Source organism: Triticum aestivum, chromosome 3A (assembly GCF_018294505.1).
Source record: "Triticum aestivum cultivar Chinese Spring chromosome 3A, IWGSC CS RefSeq v2.1, whole genome shotgun sequence".
Taxonomy (NCBI): Eukaryota; Viridiplantae; Streptophyta; class Magnoliopsida; order Poales; family Poaceae; genus Triticum; species Triticum aestivum.
In genome coordinates, this window is record NC_057800.1 from 721,900,501 (window position 1) to 721,924,505 (window position 24,005).

At 43.7% G+C, this 24,005-nt stretch overlaps 1 protein-coding gene across 1 annotated transcript; it reads right to left on the reverse strand.

Annotated features, from left to right (window-relative positions):
* Positions 1 to 314: 314 nt before the first annotated feature.
* Positions 315 to 5,778, reverse strand: LOC123059441 (uncharacterized). Its single transcript, XM_044482018.1, has 9 exons — positions 5,366 to 5,778; positions 4,166 to 4,520; positions 3,826 to 3,925; positions 3,627 to 3,738; positions 3,407 to 3,515; positions 3,036 to 3,201; positions 1,804 to 1,897; positions 567 to 1,268; positions 315 to 488 (listed from the first exon to the last, which is right to left on the reverse strand). The coding sequence occupies exons 1-9, from the start codon at positions 5,543 to 5,545 to the stop codon at positions 315 to 317; spliced, it is 1,992 nt and encodes a 663-aa protein (XP_044337953.1). The 5' UTR covers positions 5,546 to 5,778.
* Between the last annotated feature and the right edge of the window lie 18,227 nt (positions 5,779 to 24,005).

A 24,005-nucleotide genomic window follows, 5' to 3' on the forward strand; every position in this document is an offset into this window, starting at 1 on the left:
AAATCCCCCGTGCAAGTTTATCCATTGGACACGGTACCCAGGTGAGGCAAACCTGGAGTTTGAGCAGGAAATGAAAATATGCATATGAAGAGCTGTCAGGGACATGAATCCCAACGGTTTCCAAAACTCTAATGCTAAGCAAACTCTGGAATGATTTACAGCAAGGGAAGATTCCTTCACCAATATGAAGAAGGCATCCATTTGGAATTTATGCAAGCCTTGGAATGAGAATTATACATATGGTTTTGCCAGGGGCATTTCTTGAGCATCATGCATGTACCATCAGCTATCACAACTTCACAGTTTTCACTTACCTAAACCAGAACAAACGCTAGTTCTTCCATTTGCTCAGGATGTAGATTTCTGCCCATGCTTTGCTTGTAGGCGAACTGCCAAGCAACTAGATTCTTACCACCACAAGTCACTCGAGCAACACCTTTGCCAATGGCACATATGGCTCTAGGTAACCCACGACATGAAGAAACCATCTAGTACCAAGTAAATTACAAATTAGTGCACCAACAATGATTAGAAGTGTAGCTATAAAATATTCTACAGAAATACACCTGTTTTGCATAATCATAAATTTCAGCATCAGCTTCTGTGATTTTGACTCCCGCATGGTACTTGAAAAGTCTCCAAGCATCTTCGTTCCCGAGGCACTTCATCTGCACAATGTTTGATATCGGGCATCCCATGCGTTCACACATCCTCTGGTTCCTCGATGTAAGAACAACCTTCTGATGACACCCAAGAGGAATCGGTAAACCAATAGCTACCAAGTCTGGGTAGGGTCTATCATGCACGTTGTCTAATAGAAGCAAAAAACTGTCTTGCACTAGAATGTCAGTGATGATCTTAGCTCGGCAATGCTCCTGTAACGACGACATCATCTCCCAATCCAATTTCAAGAAAGAAGCAAGATGATGTTGCATAACTATCACGCTACTGCCACCATCAAGAAATAATATGTGACGGAATGAATCGGCATAGCTAGCAGCAATGAGTGAAAGAAGTCGCGTCTTGCCAACACCCGGCGTGCCCCATAATCCAAAAAAAGACTCATCCGGCCGCACACCCTGTAAAAACTGATGCACCTTATTCTTGTAAATGTCCATCCCCCAAAGGCCATGAATTCGCGACACCATCTCCCAAGCACGAATTGGGGTTTCTAACACTGCTCGCTGGTCAGAGATCTTTGCCTGATTAACAGAACGAGCACCAAACTCCCACATCAAAATGCCGACTTCGCAAATGTTGACACTAACCTGATTCAAAGAACAACATGGTCAGTAAGCTGGGTATGGGGCAGCTTATTTTGGCAGCCACCCATAAGCCCCAAAAGAACTAGCCCTAAGTCACACGTGAAAAAGCACTTCCTAGTTTGCATGAGTGGGAAAGAAGTCGATTAGATTATGGAAAAAATTAAATATCAAAACAAGAATGACACGTATGCTAGAGAGCCACATCTTAGTAAACTATAAACCATGGAGAAGGCATACTAGATGTAGAAGACACATGGAAGTAAAGTTATCAGTGTATAATCACCTACATAATACTCCCTCAATCCAAATAAGTGTCACAGTTTGAATTAAGGTTAGTTCAGTCTTAATTCAAAGCTACGACACTTTCTATGGATCGGAGGGAGTAATATAATACACATAATATGGCATGAAATGCATCAATTGTCGTGGGAGGTTAGTGAAAATGAGTATAGTGTTGGGCCTCTCATCAAAGTGGCGACATGGTCGATATGTGGGGCGACTCTTATTTGTTCAGACATGGATCGACAGATTATCATACCTGTATCTTGGGCACCCAGAGGCAGATCAACTTGGGCACCAACAAGCAGACCATGAAAGTAAGCTTTAGTTGATGATGCACTGGAGCCATGCGTCTGAAATGAGAGAAATTGTCAGATCATGCAATAATCAAAATTATACTCTTCGCTTGACATAAAACATGTACTGCATATGGTTGAATAGTTGATACATAAGAGTATTATTACAACACCTTGGTCAACATAACAACCACAATATAATTACAGGCCAATGGAAACTCTGGTGATGGACAAAATGTATAAGCAAATGAAAGCAACGAAACATGGCATAGTCGAAACCACAATGAAAAATGTATGGCAAACTTATTCAAGAAAGTGGCCGGTCCCAAACCCGGGTAAAGGAGGAGGGTTATGAAAGACTTGGTGAGCCAACGTCAAAACTCAGCCACTCTTATGGAGATGAAACCCAAAAGAAAATGTATCACCAAAGAACTAGCCATGGACAGGGGTGCATGTAATTGCTATCCATGTGCCAGAACCATGACTTGGTTGCGAGATCTTATGGGTTTCAGCTCTAGCCTACCCCAACTTGTTTGGTGCTAAAGGCTTTGTTGTTGTTGTAAAATTATGCAAGACAGTGGCGTTAAAAAAATCGATGATTGTTAAATAAATATATATCCAATAAATGCTTCAAATATATTGTGTGGATCATGGATGTCACACTCCCCATCTCGAAGCACATGCCCTTCACCACACAAACAAAAAACCATGTTGCATGAGCAAATCCCACCTTAATGTGGTGAAATTGTTACCAGAACTACAATGAATGATGAACCACAAAGATTCGGAAAGGAAGGAGGGAAGTATTTGTTGGACAGATTTTTTTTTTGAGAAAACGCAAAAGACTTGCGTTTCTTTGTATTGAAAAGATAGAGTTTGTTACAGCCTCTGAAGAGGAGCGGTTACAGTCAGCGATCTAAATCAGTGGACATCCCAGGTTTGTGGGAGGATGGCACGCAGGCCACGGGCGCCAGCCCTTGCCCAGAGCTTAGCTTCATCCTTGATTCGCGCAATCAGTGAATTGGTCGAAGGGGTTGCATCGTTGAAGACGCGGTCATTGCGAATTTGTTGCACAGATGCTCACCAGATTAATTTTGGTAAAAACTAGTGTGCGCAGTTGAATCAAATTCCACTTAACACATAAAAAACTAGAAGTACAGATAATCATGCAGTCTATGGAATTATCAGTTCATACCTTTCTAGTTCAATTGGCCTTGTCTTTTTTGCTAACATGAGAATCAAAAAAAGAGGTACCATCGAAGCACATAAATGACCAAGAGTATGCCCACTAACAATCTGAAGAGTCCACCTATAAATTCGTTTGTCCGCAACCTCTTCTAATCTAGCAAGGATGTACAATCCTGAAATTATTTTGAAGAACAGAAAAAAAAATCAGATTGTATAACTTAGGTCATATTAGATTGCACTTTCAGTAAGAGCTACAATAAGTTCATGTCTTGTGAGGAAACTAACTATAAAAAACACAGTAAATTGAGGTGAATCACAAATAGCAACCTACAGAAATAATGAAAATGCATGCATTATATTGAGAGGAACAACACTAACCTGCTGCCCATAACCAGTAGCTTGTTGATGCAAGGGACTTTGGTCTTGCCCAATCATCCAAATTTTCAATAACGAAAATGACCTCAAAAAATGTGAAAGCGGTCACCATCTTGACAAAAAGACCATTATGTAATCCGTCAGTATATTAATATCACGAAAGTAGGAACAAGAAGGTGCTGAATGTTATATCTACCGCATAGAAGGTCTAGGGAAGACTTACTGGCAATCTGTGTAAAAATAGGGTGCCATTTTTTGGGTTGAGATGGTAATAGCATGAACCAAAGCCAGAAGCAATGACAGTAGCAAAGAGTGTGTAGAGATCCCCCTGTGACCTGCCAGCAGGATAAACATTAGAGTGCTTCAAATCTTAATTCGAGTTAAAACAGGAACCAAAATTAGCATGAGCATTAAGTCTGCACCATATCCTGAAATAGCTTTTGCAGTGGTTAAGGATGAGCCCGGCGAGACCGACAAAAAAGAGGGGGATTGTTGAGATCACATTCAGCGTATTAGGGATCCCTGCAAATAAGGCATAAATGCTATTCGTGGTTATCAAGAGTATTAAACCATATAACTTTACACCAGACTTTCCTTGCACAGAAAAAAAATGTTCATGATTTATTCTATATGCAGAGGGCACAGGTACCCGGTGTTGATAATCAGAATCATTTATTTTGAATGGAGCTTAACTTAGCTGAATCTACTCTTCAAAAGGAAAACTGATAATGGGACAGAGAGCGTGAACCAGAGGTTAATTACCAAGGAAAAGTGTGCGTTGGTCGGCAAAGTCATGGTAGTCCTCGTCATGCGGGATGGCAGCCATGACAAGCATGAGCATGATGAATATGCCTGTACATGCCACCCACTTCTTCCTACTCACCACATCCATCCACACTGCCACCCACTTCTTCCACCAACTTACATCCTTCACAGCCACCTTGCGGTTATCCTCACAAGCTTGCTGCTGTTTAAGACGATTGAGCGAAAGTAGTTTGAGATCAGACGATGACGGCACCCGCTTCTTCCTTCTGTTCACATTGTGGTTTTTTACCCAAACTAGTCGCGGATCAAGTGGCACAAACACGTCTTCATTTTCCATACCATAATTTGTCACCTGAAGAGAATATCAATTTCATTGAATTTTCATGATACTATTCTGCAAGTTTGTTCTAAAGGGAAAAACATTCAATCCGCTTATATCCAGCCATTTACAAGAAAACAATATAAGGACCAAAGGTGACAAAGAAAGTAAGCCGCATAGGAAATAAGCTGAGTTCAAGTTGCGTCATTAGAAAAAAAAAATCACATGTTGAATCATGGTGTACTGATCCCTCCGATCCATATTACTTGTGGCTAAAACGGATGTAACTAGCACTAAAATAGATGCTGCATAACAAGACAAGTGGATCAGATAAGTGATAGCGGGTAGGAACCGATATCTTTGAAGCGTGCTCGTCCATTCTTGCTAGTCTTATGACCTTATCCCAAGCAAACCCACCTGCTCACATCCATTTGGAGTAATGCACACGACCCCTTGTACTACCATATGTAGATTATATCTAATTTAATGCATAATAGCGGATCACAGTGACTGTCCATGCCAAAGTACCGTACGAACAGGCAGCAATTTTCACACGTTTTACAGTCCAAAGTTACTACACAGACCACCGTGAGCCCTATGCCGTCATCACTTATGCTATTCTCAAACACTCAAGACAAATGTACTGCCTAGTTTATCACTACAAAATTATACAGGCTACATACATATACAGTGAGACAATTACTAACACTCAACTATATAACAGAACTAACATAAATTGCTACTCCAGTATAGCAGATTGAACAAGATTAACAGTGATTCGCCCATCTACGAAGCGAGGTATTCCGTTCCGTCCAATTTAAAGGAGTGCAGGCACGGTAACAGTAAGGTAATTAATCCAGGGTCAAAGAACAAGATACCGTGGAGGATTTCCAACGTCCTTTGAGCCTTGAGAAAGATGAGGTGGGCTTCCCCAACCGTGAAGGGATCGGCGGGGACAGATCTGGCGGCGTCATGGGGTCGGCTCTGTCCCCCTCCCCGATGTCTTGAAATCGGCTGCCTTGCACTGTCGCGTCACCGGAGCCGACGGCCTCCATCATCCCCGCGCGCTCACCGCCATACCAGGAAGCAGGAAGGAAAGGAAGGAGGTAGGGTGGCGTCGTCGGGGGCAGAGGAGGGCATCGGGTGGCTGCAGTCCGGCGGCGGCGGCAGCTGACGAGGGCGTTAGTGTCTCGTCGTCGATGGGCGACGTCGGGTGGCTGCGGTCGAGTAGGGAAGAGAGGAGTGTGTCTCTGCGGCGGCGGGGCGGGGACAGCGGCGGCGGCGGCGGCGGTGTCAGGGAAGCAAGCCCATCTTCAGTTAGGCACCGCAACGCCTTCAGATAAGCAACGGCCCAGATGCGAGGATACCGTTTCGTGGAGATCCAACGCTAGATTAGCGCCAGTTCTTAATTCATCCCCAAACAGTCACTGACTGCTTTTTTTTTAGTATAAAGTGGACTTCGTCGAGGCTCCTAGCTTGTGATATACTCCCCGTTCCTGAATATAAGTCTTTGTAAGATTTTATTATAGACTATATACGGAGCAAAATAAATGGATCTACACTCTAAAATGCATCTATATACATTCATATGTGATTCATGTGAAATCTTTACAAAGACTTATATTTAGGAATGAAGGGAGCATAAGCTGGAGAGCGGGTGGATGTTGGCACGACAAATGAACAAAACCTAGTTCAACCTTTCCCTTCTCGTGTCGCCAGTTTCACTTTCCTCAGCTCGTGTTCTTCTTCTGAAGTTAGCTACTACCTCTGTACCTTTATATAGTGTGCATAACTTTTTTGTCAAAATTTTGATATGTAGTGCGCATTTGCCTTGCAGACCTTGTTTGGATGAGAATACCCCCGCTAGAATCACGGGAGCAATTACTGGTTCCCTTCCTTGCAGTAGAGCACGGACTCGATTCTCCTTCCCTTATCTTTCTCGCCTAACACACGCGCTCACCCTAGTCGTTGTCCCCACGCCCACGGTCATTCAGGGCACACCATCGCCCGCGTGCAAGTGAGCCATTGGTACATGCATTGGTACATGCATTGGTACATGGGGTTTTCTCATCCAAAATGTAGTGCCAGCACATGCATTGGTACATGGGATTGAATCTATGCGCATTAGATTTCCGAACGGATGGAGTATCTTTTATCAAATTTCTCATGTTTTGTCAGAAATGCTACACCCCTGGTTCACTGATATCCGAAATACTTATGGGATCCTGAGTACCTAGTAATGCCTTTTGGGCTTACTAATGCCCCATCAACTTTCCAGGAGCTAATGAACTCCATCTTTGCAAAATATAGAAAATTTGTGCTAGTCTTCTTAGATGATATTTGGATATTTAATGAAGATCAATATACATAACAGGGAAAACATTTTCACAACAGGCTTAAATAGAAAATCAATATTCACAACTAAGCGGGAGCATTTTTTTATGTGTAAGGATTGTCTGTGGCTGTGGAGCTCCTATCATCTGGAAAAACTCTACAAGTATCCACTTGAAAGTGTCAATTTTCTCATCACTCATTAGCACCCCACCAAAAAAATAATGCTTTGGAAGTGATTGTTGACACCAACAAAATGACCATACGATAAGTCATATAGATTAGCTTTGTACGTGGTATCCAATGTGATAGCATCGCCAAAACACTTAAACTGCTCAATGCTTACATACTTACCATCTCTGATCATCAGACCAAGAAACCGCATCAATGCAGTGCAACCAAACCTTGTCGAGTGACTGTTGGATTGCAACAGTTTACCCTACAGAGTTTTCTGAAACAACACATGAGAAAATAATCTAAAAAGTGCTTATAAAAAGTGTTTTTTTAGTTAATGAATCATCCTCGCCACACATGCGCACACAAATTCCTGCATACATTTTTTCTGATGGACGTTCAGCCTGCTTTTGGCATACGTGATGACAAAGCCACTCACTGTTGCACGAACCAACATTCTCATCCACTTCTCGGAACTACGCTTCGCCACCACAACTGTCCATGGGTTCAGAAGAGATCAAATCAGTGGAGCGCCCGCAAGCTTCATGGCTGGAAGCAACCACAAACTCCACAACATCGACTCTGCCCCCGAAAATATCACACACATCTACCCTACAAAGCAATCAGCGACACATACATGATTCTCATCCCGCCAGATCCAACTACGAAGGGAGACGGAGAAGTCAAAACAAATTGTAGTGAAATCAAGCAGCAAAATACCACGACAAATAGATTTCTAGTAGGGAAACCCCTAATTAGCAGCATTCAACATTGTATTGGGGAACGTAGTAATTTCAAAAAAATTCCTACGCACACGCAAGATCATGGTGATGCATAGCAACGAGAGGGGAGAGTGTTGTCCACGTACCCTCGTAGACTGAAAGCGGAAGCGTTAGCACAACGCGGTTGATGTAGTCGTACGTCTTCACGATCCGACCGATCAAGTACCGAACGCACGGCACCTCCGAGTTCTGCACACGTTCAACTCGATGACGTCCCTCGAACTCCGATCCAGCCGAGTGTTGAGGGAGAGTTTCGTCAGCACGACGGCGTGGTGACGATGATGATGTTCTACCGACGCAGGGCTTCGCCTAAGCACCGCTACGATATTATCGAGGTGGATTATGGTGGAGGGGGGCACCGCACACGGCTAAGAGATCCAAGGGATCAATTGTTGTGTCTTTGGGGTGCCCCCTGCCCCCGTATATAAAGGAGTGGAAGAGGGGAGGGGCCGGCCCTCTCTATGGCGCGCCCTAGGGGAGTCCTACTCCCACCGGGAGTAGGATTCCCCCTTTCCTAGTAGAACTAGGAGCCCTTCCAAGTAGTAGGAGTAGGAGGGAAGGAAAGAGAAGGGAAAAGGAGAAGGAGAAGGAAGGAAGGGGGCGCCCCCCCCCCTCCCTAGTCCAATTCGGACCAGCCCATGGGGAGGGGTGCGGCCATCCTTTGAGGTCTTTCTCTCCTTTCCCGTATGGCCCATTAAGGCCCAATACGAATTCCTGTAACTCCTCGGTACCCCCGAAAATACCTGAATCACTCGGAACCTTTCCGATGTCCGAATATAGTTGTCCAATATATCGATCTTTATGTCTCGACCATTTTGAGACTCCTCGTCATGTCCCCGATCTCATCCGGGACTCCGAACTCCTTCGGTACATCAAAACACATAAACTCATAATATAACCGTCATCGAACTTTAAGCGTGTGGACCCTGCGGGTTCGAGAACTATGTAGACATGACCGAGACACGTCTCCGGTCAATAACCAATAGCGGAACCTGGATGCTTATATTGGCTCCTACATATTCTACGAAGATCTTTATCGGTCAAACCACATAACAACATACGTTGTTCCCTTTGTCATTGGTATGTTACTTTCCCGAGATTCGATCATCGGTATCTCAATACCTAGTTCAATCTCGTTACCGGCAAGTCTCTTTACTCGTTCCGTAACACATCATCCCGCAACTAACTTATTAGTTGCAATGCTTGCAAGGCTTATAGTGATGTGCATTACCGAGTGGGCCCAGAGATACCTCTCCGACCATCGGAGTGACAAATCATAATCTCGAAATACGCCAATCCAACAAGTACCTTCGGAGACACCTGTAGAGCACCTTTATAATCACCCAGTTATGTTGCGACGTTTGGTAGCACACAAAGTGTTCCTTCGGTAAACGGGAGTTGCATAATCTTATAGTCATAGGAACATGTATAAGTCATGAAGAAAGCAATAGCAACAAACTAAACGATCAAGTGCTATGCTAACGGAATGGGTCAAGTCAATCACATCATTCTCTAATGATGTGACCCCGTTAATCAAATGACAACTCATGTCTATGGCTAGGAAACTTAACCATCTTTGATTCAACGAGCTAGTCAAGTAGAGGCATACTAGTGACATACTGTTTGTCTATGTATTCACACATGTATTATGTTTCCGATTAATACAATTCTAGCATGAATAATAAACATTTATCATGATATAAGGAAATAAGTAATAACTTTATTATTGCCTCTAGGGCATATTTCCTTCACATTGCCCTCTAGCAGTGTCCAGACCGAGCACCGCTAGTATTGGTGTCCTGGAAAAGGGGGTGTTCGGCACGTCGGTCCACCAGTTTTGTGCCAGGATGAGGACCGAGAACCCACTAAAGACTAGTGTCATGCAAGCCCTAGCCCTCGTCATAATCAATATGAAGATCTCCTGGAGGCTCGGCATACACTTCAAGCATATTCAAATGGTTGGCATGTTTATCCCTAGATTGTAACCGACCATGTTTAAACCCTAGATATCCCCGGTGCCTATGTAAACCGTGGGGGTTTAGTCTTAGAGGCATGATTACAAGGTTTTAGAGATTATAACTCCCTCAATAGGATCTCGAGGTAGATCATACTGCACTCTATACCCCATCACCATCAATATATCAGAAGCAGGGCGTAGGGTTTTACCTCATCAAGAGGGCTCGAATCTGGGTAAACATCGTGTCCCTACTCTCTCATGTTACCATCTAGCTCAGATCATCAAGTTTGGGACTCCCTACTCAAGATCTGCCGGTTTTAGCACCAACATTGGTGGCCCATACAGATTCCACACTGTGATTTAAGAGCTCGATGTCCAATCTTCTGATAGGTGACAACATTGGAAGCAGGTACATCTTCGTCCCCGACTAGCTTTTTACCTTCGGCATCATCATATTGCATGCCGAATTAGCCAGCTTTTTGCCTCCTGCAGCCTCGTACTGCTTCCTCATCAGGTTGGGTGTCCTATCAGCCCGAGAACCCCACGGATGCCGTTGTCCATGCACCAGATTCGATCTCAGAGCAGGACCACAGCGCGACCGGTGCCTTAGACCTTACCTCAAGCTCACATTCGAGCACTGCATCATCATGTTGGGGAACGTAGTAATTTTAAAAAAAAATACTACGCACACGCAAGATCATGGTGATGCACAGCAACGAGAGGGGAGAATGTTGTCTACGTACCCTCATAGACCGGAAGCGGAAGCGTTATAACAACGCGGTTGATGTAGTCGTATGTCTTCATGGCCCGACCGATCAAGCACCGAAACTACGGCACCTCCGAGTTTTTGCACACGTTCAGCTCAATGACGATCCCCAGACTCCGATCCAGCAAAGTGTCAGGGATGAGTTCCGTCAGCACGACGGCGTGGTGACGATCTTGATGTTCTACCGTCGCAGGGCTTCGCCTAAGCACTGCTACAATATTATCGAGGATTATGGTGGAGGGGGGCACCGCACACGGCTAAGAGATCAATGATCAATTGTTGTGTCTCTGGGGTGCCCCCTGCCCTCGTATATAAAGGAGTGGAGGAGGGGGCCGGCCAAGGAGGGTGGCGCGCCCAAGGGGGGGAGTCCAACTCCCACCGGGAGTAGGACTCCCCTTTTTCCTATTAGGAGTAGGAGAGGGAAGGAAGAGGAAGGAGGGAGGAAGGAAAGGGGGGGCCGGCCCCCTTCCCAATTCGGATTGGGCTTGGGGGGCGCCCCCTCCCTTGCTCCTTTCACCTCCTTTCCACTAAGGCCGAATAAGGCCCATATACCTCCCGGGGGGTTCCGATAATCTCTCGGTGATCCGGTATTGTCCCAATCTTACCCGGAACCTTTCCGGTGTCCAAATATAGTCGTCTAATATATCAATCTTTATGTCTCGACCATTTCGAGACTCCTCGTCAAGTCCGTGATCACATCCGGGACTCCGAACAACCTTCGGTACATCAAAATATATAAACTCATAATGAAACGGTCATCGTAACGTTAAGCGTGCGGACCCTACGGGTTCAAGAACAATGTAGACATGACCGAGACACGTCTTCGGTCAATAACCAATAGCGGAACCTGGATGCTCATATTGGCTCCTACATATTCTACGAAGATCTTTATCGGTCAGACCGCATAACAACATATGTTGTTCCCTTTGTCATCGGTATGTTATTTGCCCGAGATTCGATCGTTGGTATCTCAATACCTAGTTCAATCTCGTTATCGGCAAGTCTCTTTACTCGTTCCGTAATACATCATCCCGCAACTAACTCATTAGTTGCAATGCTTGCAAGGCTTAAGTGATGTGCATTACCGAGAGGGCCCAGAGATACCTCTCCGATAATCGGAGTGACAAATCCTAATCTTGAAATACGCCAACCCAACAAGTACCTTTGGAGACACCTATAGAGCACCTTTATAATCACCCAGTTACGTTGTGACATTTGGTAGCACACAAAGTGTTCCTCTGGTAAACGGGAGTTGCATAATCTCATAGTCATAGGAACATGTATAAGTCATGAAAAAAGCAATATCAACAAACTAAACGATCAAGTGCTATGCTAACGGAATGGGTCAAGTCAATCACATCATTCTCCTAATGATGTGATCCCGTTAATCAAATGACAACTCATGTCTATGGTTAGGAAACATAACCATCTTTGATCAATGAGGTAGTCAAGTAGAGGCATACTAGTGACACTTTGTTTGTCTATGTGTTCACACATGTATTATGTTTCCGGTTAATGCAATTCTAGCATGAATAATAAACATTTATCATGATATAAGGAAATAAATAATAACTTTATTATTGCCTCTAGGGCATATTTCCTTCAGTCTCCCACTTGCACTAGAGTCAATAATCTAGTTCACATCGCCATGTGATTTAACATCAATAGTTCACATCGTCATGTGACCAACACCCGAAGGGTTTACTAGAGTCAATAATCTAGTTCACATCGCTATGTGATTAATACCCAAAGAGTACTAAGGTGTGATCATGTTTTGCTTGTGAGGGAAGTTTAGTCAACGGGTCTGCCACACTCAGATCCGTATGTATTTTGCAAATTTCTATGTCAAGAATGCTCTGCACGGAGCTACTCTAGCTAATTGCTCCCACTTTCAATATGTATCCAGATTGAGACTTTGAGTCATCTGGATCAGTGTCAAAACTTGCATCGACGTAACCCTTTACGACGAACCTTTTGTCACCTCCATAATCGAGAAACATATCCTTATTCCACTAAGGATAATTTTGACCAATGTCCAGTGATCTACTCCTAGATCACTATTGTACTCCCTTGCCAAACACAGGGCAGGGTATACAATAGGTCTGGTACACAGCATGGCATACTTTATAGAACCTATGGCTGAGGCATAGGGAATGACTTTCATTCTCTCTCTATCTTCTGCCGTGGTCGGGTTTTGAGTCTTACTCAACTTCACACCTTGTAACACAGGCAAGAACTCTTTCTTTGATTGTTCTATTTTGAACTACTTCAAAATCTTGTCAAGGTATGTACTCATTGAAAAACTTATCAAGCGTCTTGCTCTATCTCTATAGATCTTGATGCTCAATATGTAAGCAGCTTCACCGAGGTCTTTCTTTGAAAAACTCCTTTCAAACACTCCTTTATGCTTTGTAGAATAATTCTACATTATCTCCGATCAACAATATGTTATTCACATATACTTATCAGAAATGTTGTAGTGCTCCCACTCACTTTCTTGTAAATACAGGCTTCACTGCAAGCCTGTATAAAACTATATGCTTTGATCAACTTATCAAAGCGTATATTCCAACTCCGAGATGCTTGCACCAGTCCAAAGATGGATCGCTAGAGCTTGCATATTTTGTTAGCACCTTTAGGATTGACAAAACTTTCTTGTTGCATCATATACAACTCTTCTTTAAATCTATTAAGGAGTGCAGTTTTGTTTATCCACTTGTCAGATTTCATAAAATGCGGCAATTGCTAACATGATTCAGACAGACTTAAGCATAGATACGAGTGAGAAACTCTCATCGTAGTCAACACCTTGAACTTGTCGAAAACTTTTTTGCGACAATTCTAGCTTTTGTAGATAGTGACACTACTATCAGCGTCTGTCTTCCTCTTGAAGATCCATTTAATATCAATGGCTCGCCGATCAATGGGCAAGTCAATCAAAGTCCATACTTTGTTCTCATACATGGATCTCATCTCAGATTTCATGGCCTCAAGCCATTTCGCGGAATCTGGGCTCATCATCGCTTCCTCATAGTTCGTAGGCTCGTTATGGTCAAGTAACATGACCCCCAGAACAGGATTACCGTACCACTCTGGTGCGGATCTCACTCTGGTTTACCTACGAGGTTCGGTAGTAACTTGATCTGAAGTTACATGATCATCATCATTAGCTTCCTCACTAATTGGTGTAGTAATCACAGGAACAGATTTCTGTGATGAACTACTTTTCAATAAGGGAGCAGGTACAGTTACCTCATCAAGTTCTACTTTCCTCCCACTCACTTCTTTCGAGAGAAACTCCTTTTCTAGAAAGGGTCCATTCAAAGCAACGAATATATTGTCTTCGGATCTGTGATAGAAGGTGTACCCAACATTTTCTTTTGGGTATCCTATGAAGACGCACATCTCCGATTTGGGTTAGAGCTTATTAGGTGTAAACTTTTTCACATAAGCATTGCAACCTCAAATTTTAAGAAATGACAGCTTAGGTTTCTTGCCAAACCATAGTTCATACAGTGTCGTTTCAACGGATTTAGATGATGCCCTATTTAACGTGAATGCAGCTGTCTCTAATGCATAACCCCAAAACGATAGTGGTAGATCGGTAAGAGACATCATAGATCGCACCATATCTAATAAAGTATGGTTATGACATTCGGACACACCATTATGCTGTGGTGTTCCAGGTGGCGTGAATAGTGAAACTATTTCACATTGTTTTTAACTGAAGGCCAAACTCGTAACTCAAATATTTTACTTCTGCGATCATATCATAGAAACTTTTATTTTTGTTACGATGATTCTCCACTTCACTCTGAAATTCTTTAAACTTTTTAAATGTTTCAGACTTGTGTTTCATCAAGTAGATATACTCATATCTGCTCAAATCATCTGTGAAGATCAGAAAATAATGATATCTGCCGCGAGCTTCAATATTCATCGGACCACATACATCAGTATGCATGATTTCCAACAAATCTGTTGCTTGCTGCATTGTTCCGGAGAACGGAGTCTTAGTCATCTTGCCCATGAGGCATGGTTCGCAAGCATCAACTGATTCATAACCAAGTGATTCCAAAAGTCCATCAGCATGAAGTTTCTTCATGCGCTTTACACCAATATGACCTAAACGGCAGTGCCACAAATAAGTTGCACTATCATTATTAACTTTGCATCTTTTGGTTTCAATATTATGAATATGTGTATCACTACGATCGAGATCCAACGAACCGTTTTCATTGGGTGTGTAACCATATATGTAAACAGAATAACAATTTATTCTCTTACTTAAATGAATAACCATATTGCAATAAACATGATCAAATCATATTCATGCTCAATGCAAACACCAAATAACACTTATTTATGTTTAACACTAATCCCGAAAGTATATGGAGTGTGCGATGATGATCATATCAATCTTGGAACCACTTCCAACACACATCGTCACTTCACCCTTAACTAGTCTCTGTTCATTCTGCAACTCCCGTTTCGAGTTACTACTCTTAGCAACTGAACCAGTATCAAATACCGAGGGGTTGCTACAAACACTAGTAAAATACACATCAATAATCTGTATATCAAATATACCTTTGTTCACTTTGCCATCCTTCTTATCCGCCAAATACTTGGGGTAGTTCCGCTTCCAGTGACCAGTCCCTTTGCAGTAGAAGCACTTAGTCTCAGGCTTAGGATCAGACTTGGGCTTCTTCACTTGAGCAGCAACTTGCTTGCCGTTCTTCTTGAAGTTCCCCTTCTTCCCTTTGCCCTTTTCTTGAAACTAGTGGCCTTGTCTACCATCAACACTTGATATTTTTCTTGATTTCTACCTTCGTCTATTTCAGCATTACGAGGAGCTTGGGAATCATTTCCGTTATCCCTTGCATATCATAGTTCATCACGAAGTTCTACTAACTTGGTGATGGTGACTAGAGAATTCTATCAATCACTATCTTATCTGGAAGATTAACTCCCACTTGATTCAAGCGATTGTAGTACCCAGACAATCTGAGCACATGCTCACTGCTTGAGCTATTCTCCTCCATCTTTTAGCTCTAGAACTTGTTGGAGACTTCATATCTCTCAACTCAGGTATTTGCTTGAAATATTAACTTCAACTTCTGGAACATCTCATATGGTCCATGACGTTCAAAACGTCTTTGAAGTCCCGATTCTAAGCTGTTTAAGCATGGTGCACTAAACTATCAAGTAGTCATCATATTGAGCTAGCCAAACGTTCATAACGTCTGCATCTGCTCCTGCAATAGGCCTGTCATATAGCGGTGCATTAAGGATATAATTCTTCTGTGCAGCAATGAGGATAGTCCTCAGATCACGGATCCAATCCGCATCATTGCTACTAACATTTTTCAACTTAATTTTCTCTAGGAACATATCAAAAATAAAAGAGGGGAGCTAAACGCGAGCTATTGATTTACAACATAGATATGCTAATACTACCAGGACTAAGTTCATGATAAATTAAAGTTCAATTAATCATATTACTTAAGAACTCCCACTTAGACAGACATCCCTCTAATACTCTAAGTGATCACGTGATCCAAATCAACTAAACCATAACCGATCATCACATAAAATGGAGTAACTTTCAATGGTGAACATCATTATGTTGATCATATCTACTATATGATTCACGCTCGACCTTTCGGTCTCAGTGTTCCGAGGCCTTATCTGCATATGCTAGGCTCGTCAAGTTTAACCCGAGTATTTCTGCGTGTGCAAAACTGGCTTGCACCCGTTGTGGATGGACGTAGAGCTTATCACACCCGATCATCACGTGGTGTCTGGGCACGACGAACTTTGGCAATGCTGCATACTCAGGGAGAACACTTTTATCTTGAAATTTAGTGAGAGATCATCTTATAATGCTACCGTCAATCAAAGCAAAAAAAGATGTATAACAGATAAACATCACATGCAATCAAAATATGTGACATGATATGGCCATCATCATCTTGTGCCTTTGATCTCCATTTCCAAAACATCGTCATGATTTCCATCGTCACCGGCATGACACCATGATCTCCATCATCTTGATCTATATCGATGTGTTGTCACATGGTCGTCTCGCCAACTATTGCTCTTGCAACTATTGCTATCGTATAGCGATAATTGTAAAGCAATTATTTGGCGCTTGCATCTTATGCAATAATGAGACAACCATAAGGCTTCTGCCAGTTGCCGATAACTTCAACAAAACATGATCATCTTATACAACAACTTATATCTCATCATGTTTTGACCACATCACATCACAACATGCCCTGCAAAAACAAGTTAGCCGTCCTCTACTTTGTTGTTGCAAGTTTTACGTGGCTGCTACGGGCTTAGCAAGAACCGTTCTTACCTACGCATCAAAACAACAATGATAGTTTGTCAAGTTGGTGCTGTTTTAACCTTCTCAAGGACCGGGCGTAGCCACACTCGGTTCAACTAAAGTTGGAGAAACTGACACCCGCTAGTCACCTGTGTGCATAGCACGGCGGTAAAACCAGTCTCGCATAAGCGTACGCATAATGTCGGTCCGGGCCGCTTCATCCAACAATACCGCCGAACCAAAGTGTGACATGCTGGTAAGCAGTATGACTTATATCGCCCACAACTCACTTGTGTTCTACTCGTGCATATAACATCAACACATAAAACCTAGGCTCGGATGCCACTGTTGGGGAATGTAGTAATTTCAAAAAAAATCCTACGCACACGCAAGATCATGGTGATGCACAACAACGAGAGGGGAGAGTGTTGTCTACGTACCCTCGTAGACCAGAAGCGGAAGCGTTATAACAACGCGGTTGATGTAGTCGTACGTCTTCACGGCCCGACCGATCAAGCACCTAAACTACAGCACCTCCGAGTTTTTGCACATGTTCAGCTCGATGACGATCCCCGGACTCCGATCCAGCAAAGTGTCGGGGATGAGTTCCGTCAGCACCACGGCGTGGTGACGATCTTGATGTTCTACCATCGCAGGGCTTCGCCTAAGCACTGCTATAATATTATCGAGGATTATGGTGGAGGGGGGCACCGCACACGGCTAAGAGATCAATGATCAATTATTGTGTCTCTGGGGTGCCCCCCTGCCCGCGTATATAAAGGAGTGGAGGAGGGGGCCGGCTAAGGAGGGTGGCGCGCCCAAGGGGGGGAGTCCAACTCCCACCGGGAGTAGGACTCCCCTTTTTCCTAGTAGGAGTAGGAGAGGGAAGGAAGAGGAAGGAGGGAGGAAGGAAAGGGGGGTCGGCCCCCTTCCCAATTCAGATTGGGCTTGGGGGGGGGGCTCCCTTGCTCCTTTCCCCTCCTTTCCACTAAGGCCCAATAAGGCCCATATACCTCCCGGGGGGTTCCGATAACCTCTCGGTGATCCGGTATTGTCCCAATCTTACCCGGAACCTTTCCGGTGTCCAAATATAGTCGTCCAGTATATCGATCTTTATGTATCGACCATTTCGAGACTCCTCGTCAAGTCCGTGATCACATCCGGAACTCCGAACAACCTTAGTTACATCAAAATATGTAAACCCATAATGAAATTGTTATCGTAACGTTATGCGTGCGGACCCTATGGGTTCGAGAACAATGTAGACATGACCGAGAGACGTCTCCGGTCAATAACCAATAGCGGAACCTGGATGCTCATATTGGCTCCTACATATTCTACGAAGATCTTTATCGGTCAGACCGCATAACAACATACGTTGTTCCCTTTGTCATCGGTATGTTATTTGCCCGAGATTCGATCGTTGGTATCTCAATACCTAGTTCAATCTCGTTACCGGCAAGTCTCTTTACTCATTCCGTAATACATCATCCCGCAACTAACTCATTAGTTGCAATGCTTGCAAGGCTTAAGTGATGTGCATTACCGAGAGGGCCTAGAGATACCTCTCCGACAATCGAAGTGACAAATCCTAATCTCGAAATACGCCAACCCAACAAGTACCTTTGGAGATACCTGTAGAGCACCTTTATAATCACCCAGTTACGTTATGATGTTTGGTAGCACACAAAGTGTTCCTCCGGTAAACGGGAGTTGCATAATCTCATAGTCATAGGAACATGTATAAGTCATGAAGAAAGCAATATCAACAAACTAAACGATCAAGTGCTATGCTAACGAAATGGGTCAAGTCAATCACATCATTCTCCTAATGATGTGATCCCGTTAATCAAATGATAACTCATGTCTATGGTTAGAAAACATAACCATCTTTGATCAACGAGCTAGTCAAGTAGTGGCATACTAGTGACACTTTGTTTGTCTATGTATTCACACATGTATTATGTTTCCGGTTAATACAATTCTAACATGAATAATAAACATTTATTATGATATAAGGAAATAAATAATAACTTTATTATTGCCTCTAGGGCATATTTCCTTCACATCGGGCCAGGTATCGAACCTCCCTGGTGAGAACCCCAAGGCTACGCTAAGAAGCACCTCGGCTAAAATTAAGGTTAGCCCCACCTACTGTCAATAGATGCGGGATGTCGACCTATCTATTCAAAACGAGATGCTGGATCGAATCCAGAGCCTTGGAATCTCAGATGGGTGGACTTCGATCTACGACCAAATCGGAGGTAAATCCGAGGGTGAGGAAATTTTTGTCCCACCCGCCACCCACCTGGTCGCCATGGTCGAGGACTTAACCGACGTGCTGGACTACACCTCCGAGGAGGCCATTGACATGGACAACCATGCCGATGATATGTCATACACGACATCACCCTATGCAACCGGTTATACCGGCAACTGGGCGGCTACTTCCACCCATGTTGTCTACATGGTAGACACACCAAAGGACGATAAAAAAGATGAAGATCCCCCCAAACACCGACGCTGAAGACATCATAAGAAAAGCTCAGGCAACGGCGACACTGGCTATGAAGCTACCAATAACGGCGATGCCACTGATAATGAAGACACTCCGGACGGTGCCAAGGACTAGAACACAGGCGATAACGCTCATCAAGAGGGCCAGAACCCGAATAAACATCGTGTCCATACTCTCTTCTGTTACCGTCTAATTTAGATTACCAAGCTTCGAAGCCCCCTATCAGAGATCTGCTGATTTTAGCACCGACAGCTAGTGCAGCCCCGCTGGTAGTAGACCAGTAGCAGCGGGGCCGCCAAACACGACCAGACACCAGCATGTTAGCAGCGTTCACAAGCGGGACACTACTAGGCGCTTTGTGCTAGCGGCGTCTCTGCCGTATATGCGCTGCAGGTTTGCTACATCTACAACGCTAGTAGCGCTCAATATCAGTCCGGAACGCTGCTATGGTGTGAAGATATTGGCCGCGTTCGCTACTGCTCACACGCTACTAAACATTTTTTGGGCCAAAAAAACTGCCACGGCCGCCATTGCCGTCGTGGAAGCTTGTGCACAATTTTAGTGGCATGCATGGAAATTTAGTGCCCTACCACTATTCTTGCCCATTAGAATTTTACTGGTAAAACAAAATTAACATTAACTTTTTTCAAATACATTTTCAATATTTTTTCAAGTGCTTGATAAACATTTTTATATACATGATAAAAAATCATCATTTTTTAATACATCATCAACATTTTTTCTATGTACATTTAGCATTTTTCAAATGCTTGATTAACATTTTTCAAACACATGTTCAACATCTTTCCAAATGCTTGATTAACATTTTCTAAATACATGATCAACTTGTTTCATACGCATTTATTTTTTGTATACATTTCTCGTATACGCAATAATTTTTTTCTCTTTACACATTTAACATTTTTTAAATGCTTGATTAATATTATTCAAACACTTGTTCAACATATGTCCAAATGCTTGATTAAATTTTTTTAAATACATGATCAACTTGTTTCAAACGCGTTTTCTTTTTTGTATACATTTTTTGTATACATGATAAACATTTTCTTGGTACACATTTAGCATTTTTTAAATCCTTGGTCAACATTTTTTAAATGTTCTATGTTGAGTGATTTTTTTCATATATTTATTTAGAATATTTATAGAAGTATAAACAAAAGTAAAAATAGAAGAAAACAAAAAAGTGTAAAAACATGAAATAAAAATAAAACAAAAATGAGGCTGTTGTTCCCGCGCACATGGGCCGGCATAAGTCGTGCCGTCCAGCGAAGCACGCAGATCTATCGCTGGCCCAATACAGTTCCTGCTCACATAAGAATTCCATGGACACCCCTCAAAAAAACAAAAAAAAAGAATTCCATGGACTTCCCCTCAGAAAAAAAAGTCCATGGACTATATTCGGCATATGCACCTATCTTTTGAGGAAAGCCATCCTGGCGGTTTTTATTGATATGAAATAAGAGTTACATCATCTGCTAGAACAACACGAATAAAATATGGGGGTTCCTGCCACATTTGGTTCCCCATACTAAATTGAGCCAAATTATGGGTTGCCCTATTAGCCTTCCTAGGACAATGTGAAAAAATTACACATGTAAAATTGCGGCAAAGGAAAGTGCATTCCTCATAGATAGCTGCCGCCACGCCTAGTGAGTTCCCCCCATTCTGCATGACTTCCACCACCTCCATGCAATCACTCTCGACTAGGATTCTGTTACAACCAACGTTTCCTGCAATGATCAGACCATCACGTAGCGCACATGCTTCGGCAGTTAACGGTGTATCGATTGTAGGGATGCTCCAACTACCACCTGCAATTGGAGATCCTGTACAGTCATGTATAATAGCACCCGTCCTCCCCGAACCTGTGTCCATGTCAAATGTTGCATCCACATTCAACTTTACAAAACCCTCTTGTGGTTTGTTCCAACCATGTCTGATGATTTGTGTCGTTCTCAAATTTTTCACTCTAGAGTAGTTCAATGCCAACATCGAAATTGCTTGAGCAAACCGAACAGATGCTTGCAAAGACTCTCCACGAGTAAACTTTCTTCGTTCCCACCATGTGTACCAGGACACAACAGCAACTAGATCGCACCGTCGAACACCTGCCAGCGCTGGTACGTTATTAGTATCCAATAGCAACCTCTCTAGGGTCTGATCCCATCAACCTCCGCAAAGCAAGCTTCATCAATGATTTCCTTCATTCCCAAGTGCGTCCAGATCTCTTTTACCCTTGGGCATGTGAAGAACATATGGTTAATACTTTCACAATCAATAGTGCAAATTGGGCATTGACTCATCTTCCATCCAAGAATTGTTCTGCGGCCATATCTATCATATATCTATCTATCTTTGTTCATCTAAAAAAACTATCTACCTTTGTGTAAAAATAAAGTTATCTATCTGCAATAGCTTGTTTGCAGAGACAGAGGATAGTCCACGGTGCGGACGCTCATTCACCTACACGTACTGCACTACACTACCCATGTCGACACCTCCTATAGTGTATCTTTTGGATTTTCAGAGAAGATATCCCAGAAGATATTATTTATATATAAGGCAATTAATCTTGTGTGTCTAAAACGATTTGTAGGCATAATCGGCCTACAAATCTGGTATAGTGTGAACGTATATGGTGGTCAATGTTTTCCCTGCCTGCTGTCCATGCAGATTTAGCTTGATCAGTTTCTGTATTCGAACTGATGTCCCGATAGGAGTAGTAGTAAGTGTGTGCCAAACTAAGGTGTCCAGTTGAGAAGTTTTTTTTCTACTCATGGTACATGCTAAAACAGGCAGCAATTGGCTATCAGCTGGTTTTGCGAGTTCTTCCTCAAATGGTATGTGATTGCAAATTAACATTTTTTAGAAATATTGGAAATTAAGTAAGGAAATATGGCGAGGAGCAACTTTTTGGTGCTTGGAGTTGGACTCCCTCTGCCGGTCCTATCTCTCCATTTGAAAGGGTTGGTAGTTTTGTTCCTTTTGGATGAGAGGAAAGGGTTAGGGAAGTGGTGTTTCGGTACCCAAACTCAGCTGCACCCTATATCCTGGACATCCGTTGAAGTATCGGGATGGGAGAAAGTCCAGCTAGCGCAACAGTTTCTGACCGCGGAAAAGGGAGACACAGAAGAGAATACATGGGGTACTGTAGCGTACAGTATCACCCGTTGGTATGGGCGCGTCGCCGCGCGTGGCTTCGGCGACGTCTCCGTCACGTGGGTGTGTTGTGCCATGGCACAGGTCGTTCGTTTGGGACCTAGGCATTGGTCCAGGTTGCTAGTCCAAGACGTATTGAAATCCAGAGCCGTCATCCCGTCGGCCCAACCACGTGAGGTCCTGAGGCCAACTCCAACGCAGGGCCTCAAATCATCAGACTATGTCCGTTCGAGGTAAACAGACAGATTAGACGGCCAACGCGCAACTTCATCCTTAGAATAATCCATGTTTCTGGTCCGTTTGACCTTATCCTAGGAGCAAAGTTGGACTGGCTTTGCGTCTGGAATGGACACAGGCGGTCGTTGTTTGCACTATCCGCGTCCGCGCAGGTCCGGGACTGAGTCACATGTCACCCACCCACCCACCTCCCACCACTCTCTCTTCCTTCCTCTCTCTTTCTCTCTTTCTTCCAGCAACCCACCCATGATGCTGCAGTCGATGGCATTGCCGGCCTCTCCCCGCTTGCGCACCTCACAGGAACAGCAGTCCCGCCGATGCTCGTTCCCGACAGCCCCGGCGAGCGCAGCGACGGGCGAGGCCGGGGCGCGGCGAGCGAGCAGTGGGCGAGTTGGCTACGATGAGCGTGGGCAGGCATGGGGCGGCGAGGGTGAGCGCGAGCTCTGTTGTAGCACTGGCAGGGGCGGGTGCACGCGGGTAGGAGAGCGCGAGCTTTGGTGCAGCGAGCGAGGCCGGGGCGCGGCGAGCTAGCGGCGGGCGATTTGATGGTAAGCTGCGCTCCTCTTTGGCGGCAAACAAAAATGGCTTGGGTTTTGAAGACATACAAGGCACGTTGCCAGCAGGTATAGTTGCTGGTAATGGAGAAGTTGAGCTGCAAAGCATGTGCACGCGGTTAGAGCATCTCCAACAGCCGCAAAACGTGCGGTACGCTCAAAACCAGTTTGCAGCGAGCCTATCGCCTGGTTTGGCGCGGTGGGCAGTGCTGGCTTCAGCAGCCGTGGTAAAATGCAACGTGCGCTCGTAGCTCCAGCAGGCGCTCTAAGATGCAGCGCACGTGCTCTCGCACGAACACTCTGGACTACGTTGCATAGATAGATATTTTTGATAAAAAACGATACATAGTTCATCATAGCATAGATAAAACGATACATAGATATTTTACATAGTTCATAGCATAGATAGATAAAACTACGGTGCAACTACATGTAAGTGCATCTAGTGCCACCCCTAGTTGGTTTTGGAGTATTGACGATAAACCTAGTTGAGGGACTAATGTGTTCGTGAGAATTGCAGGATAACACAGGTAGAAGTCCCTCATTGATTCGGTTTTACTACCAGAGATGACCCCTAAAAATGTATGAAGATATTGAAGCCAAAGGTGGTATACGAAGATATTCACATTGAAGACTATGACAAAAGAAGACACGTTCTGAAGCCTATGGAGCTCGAAGACTT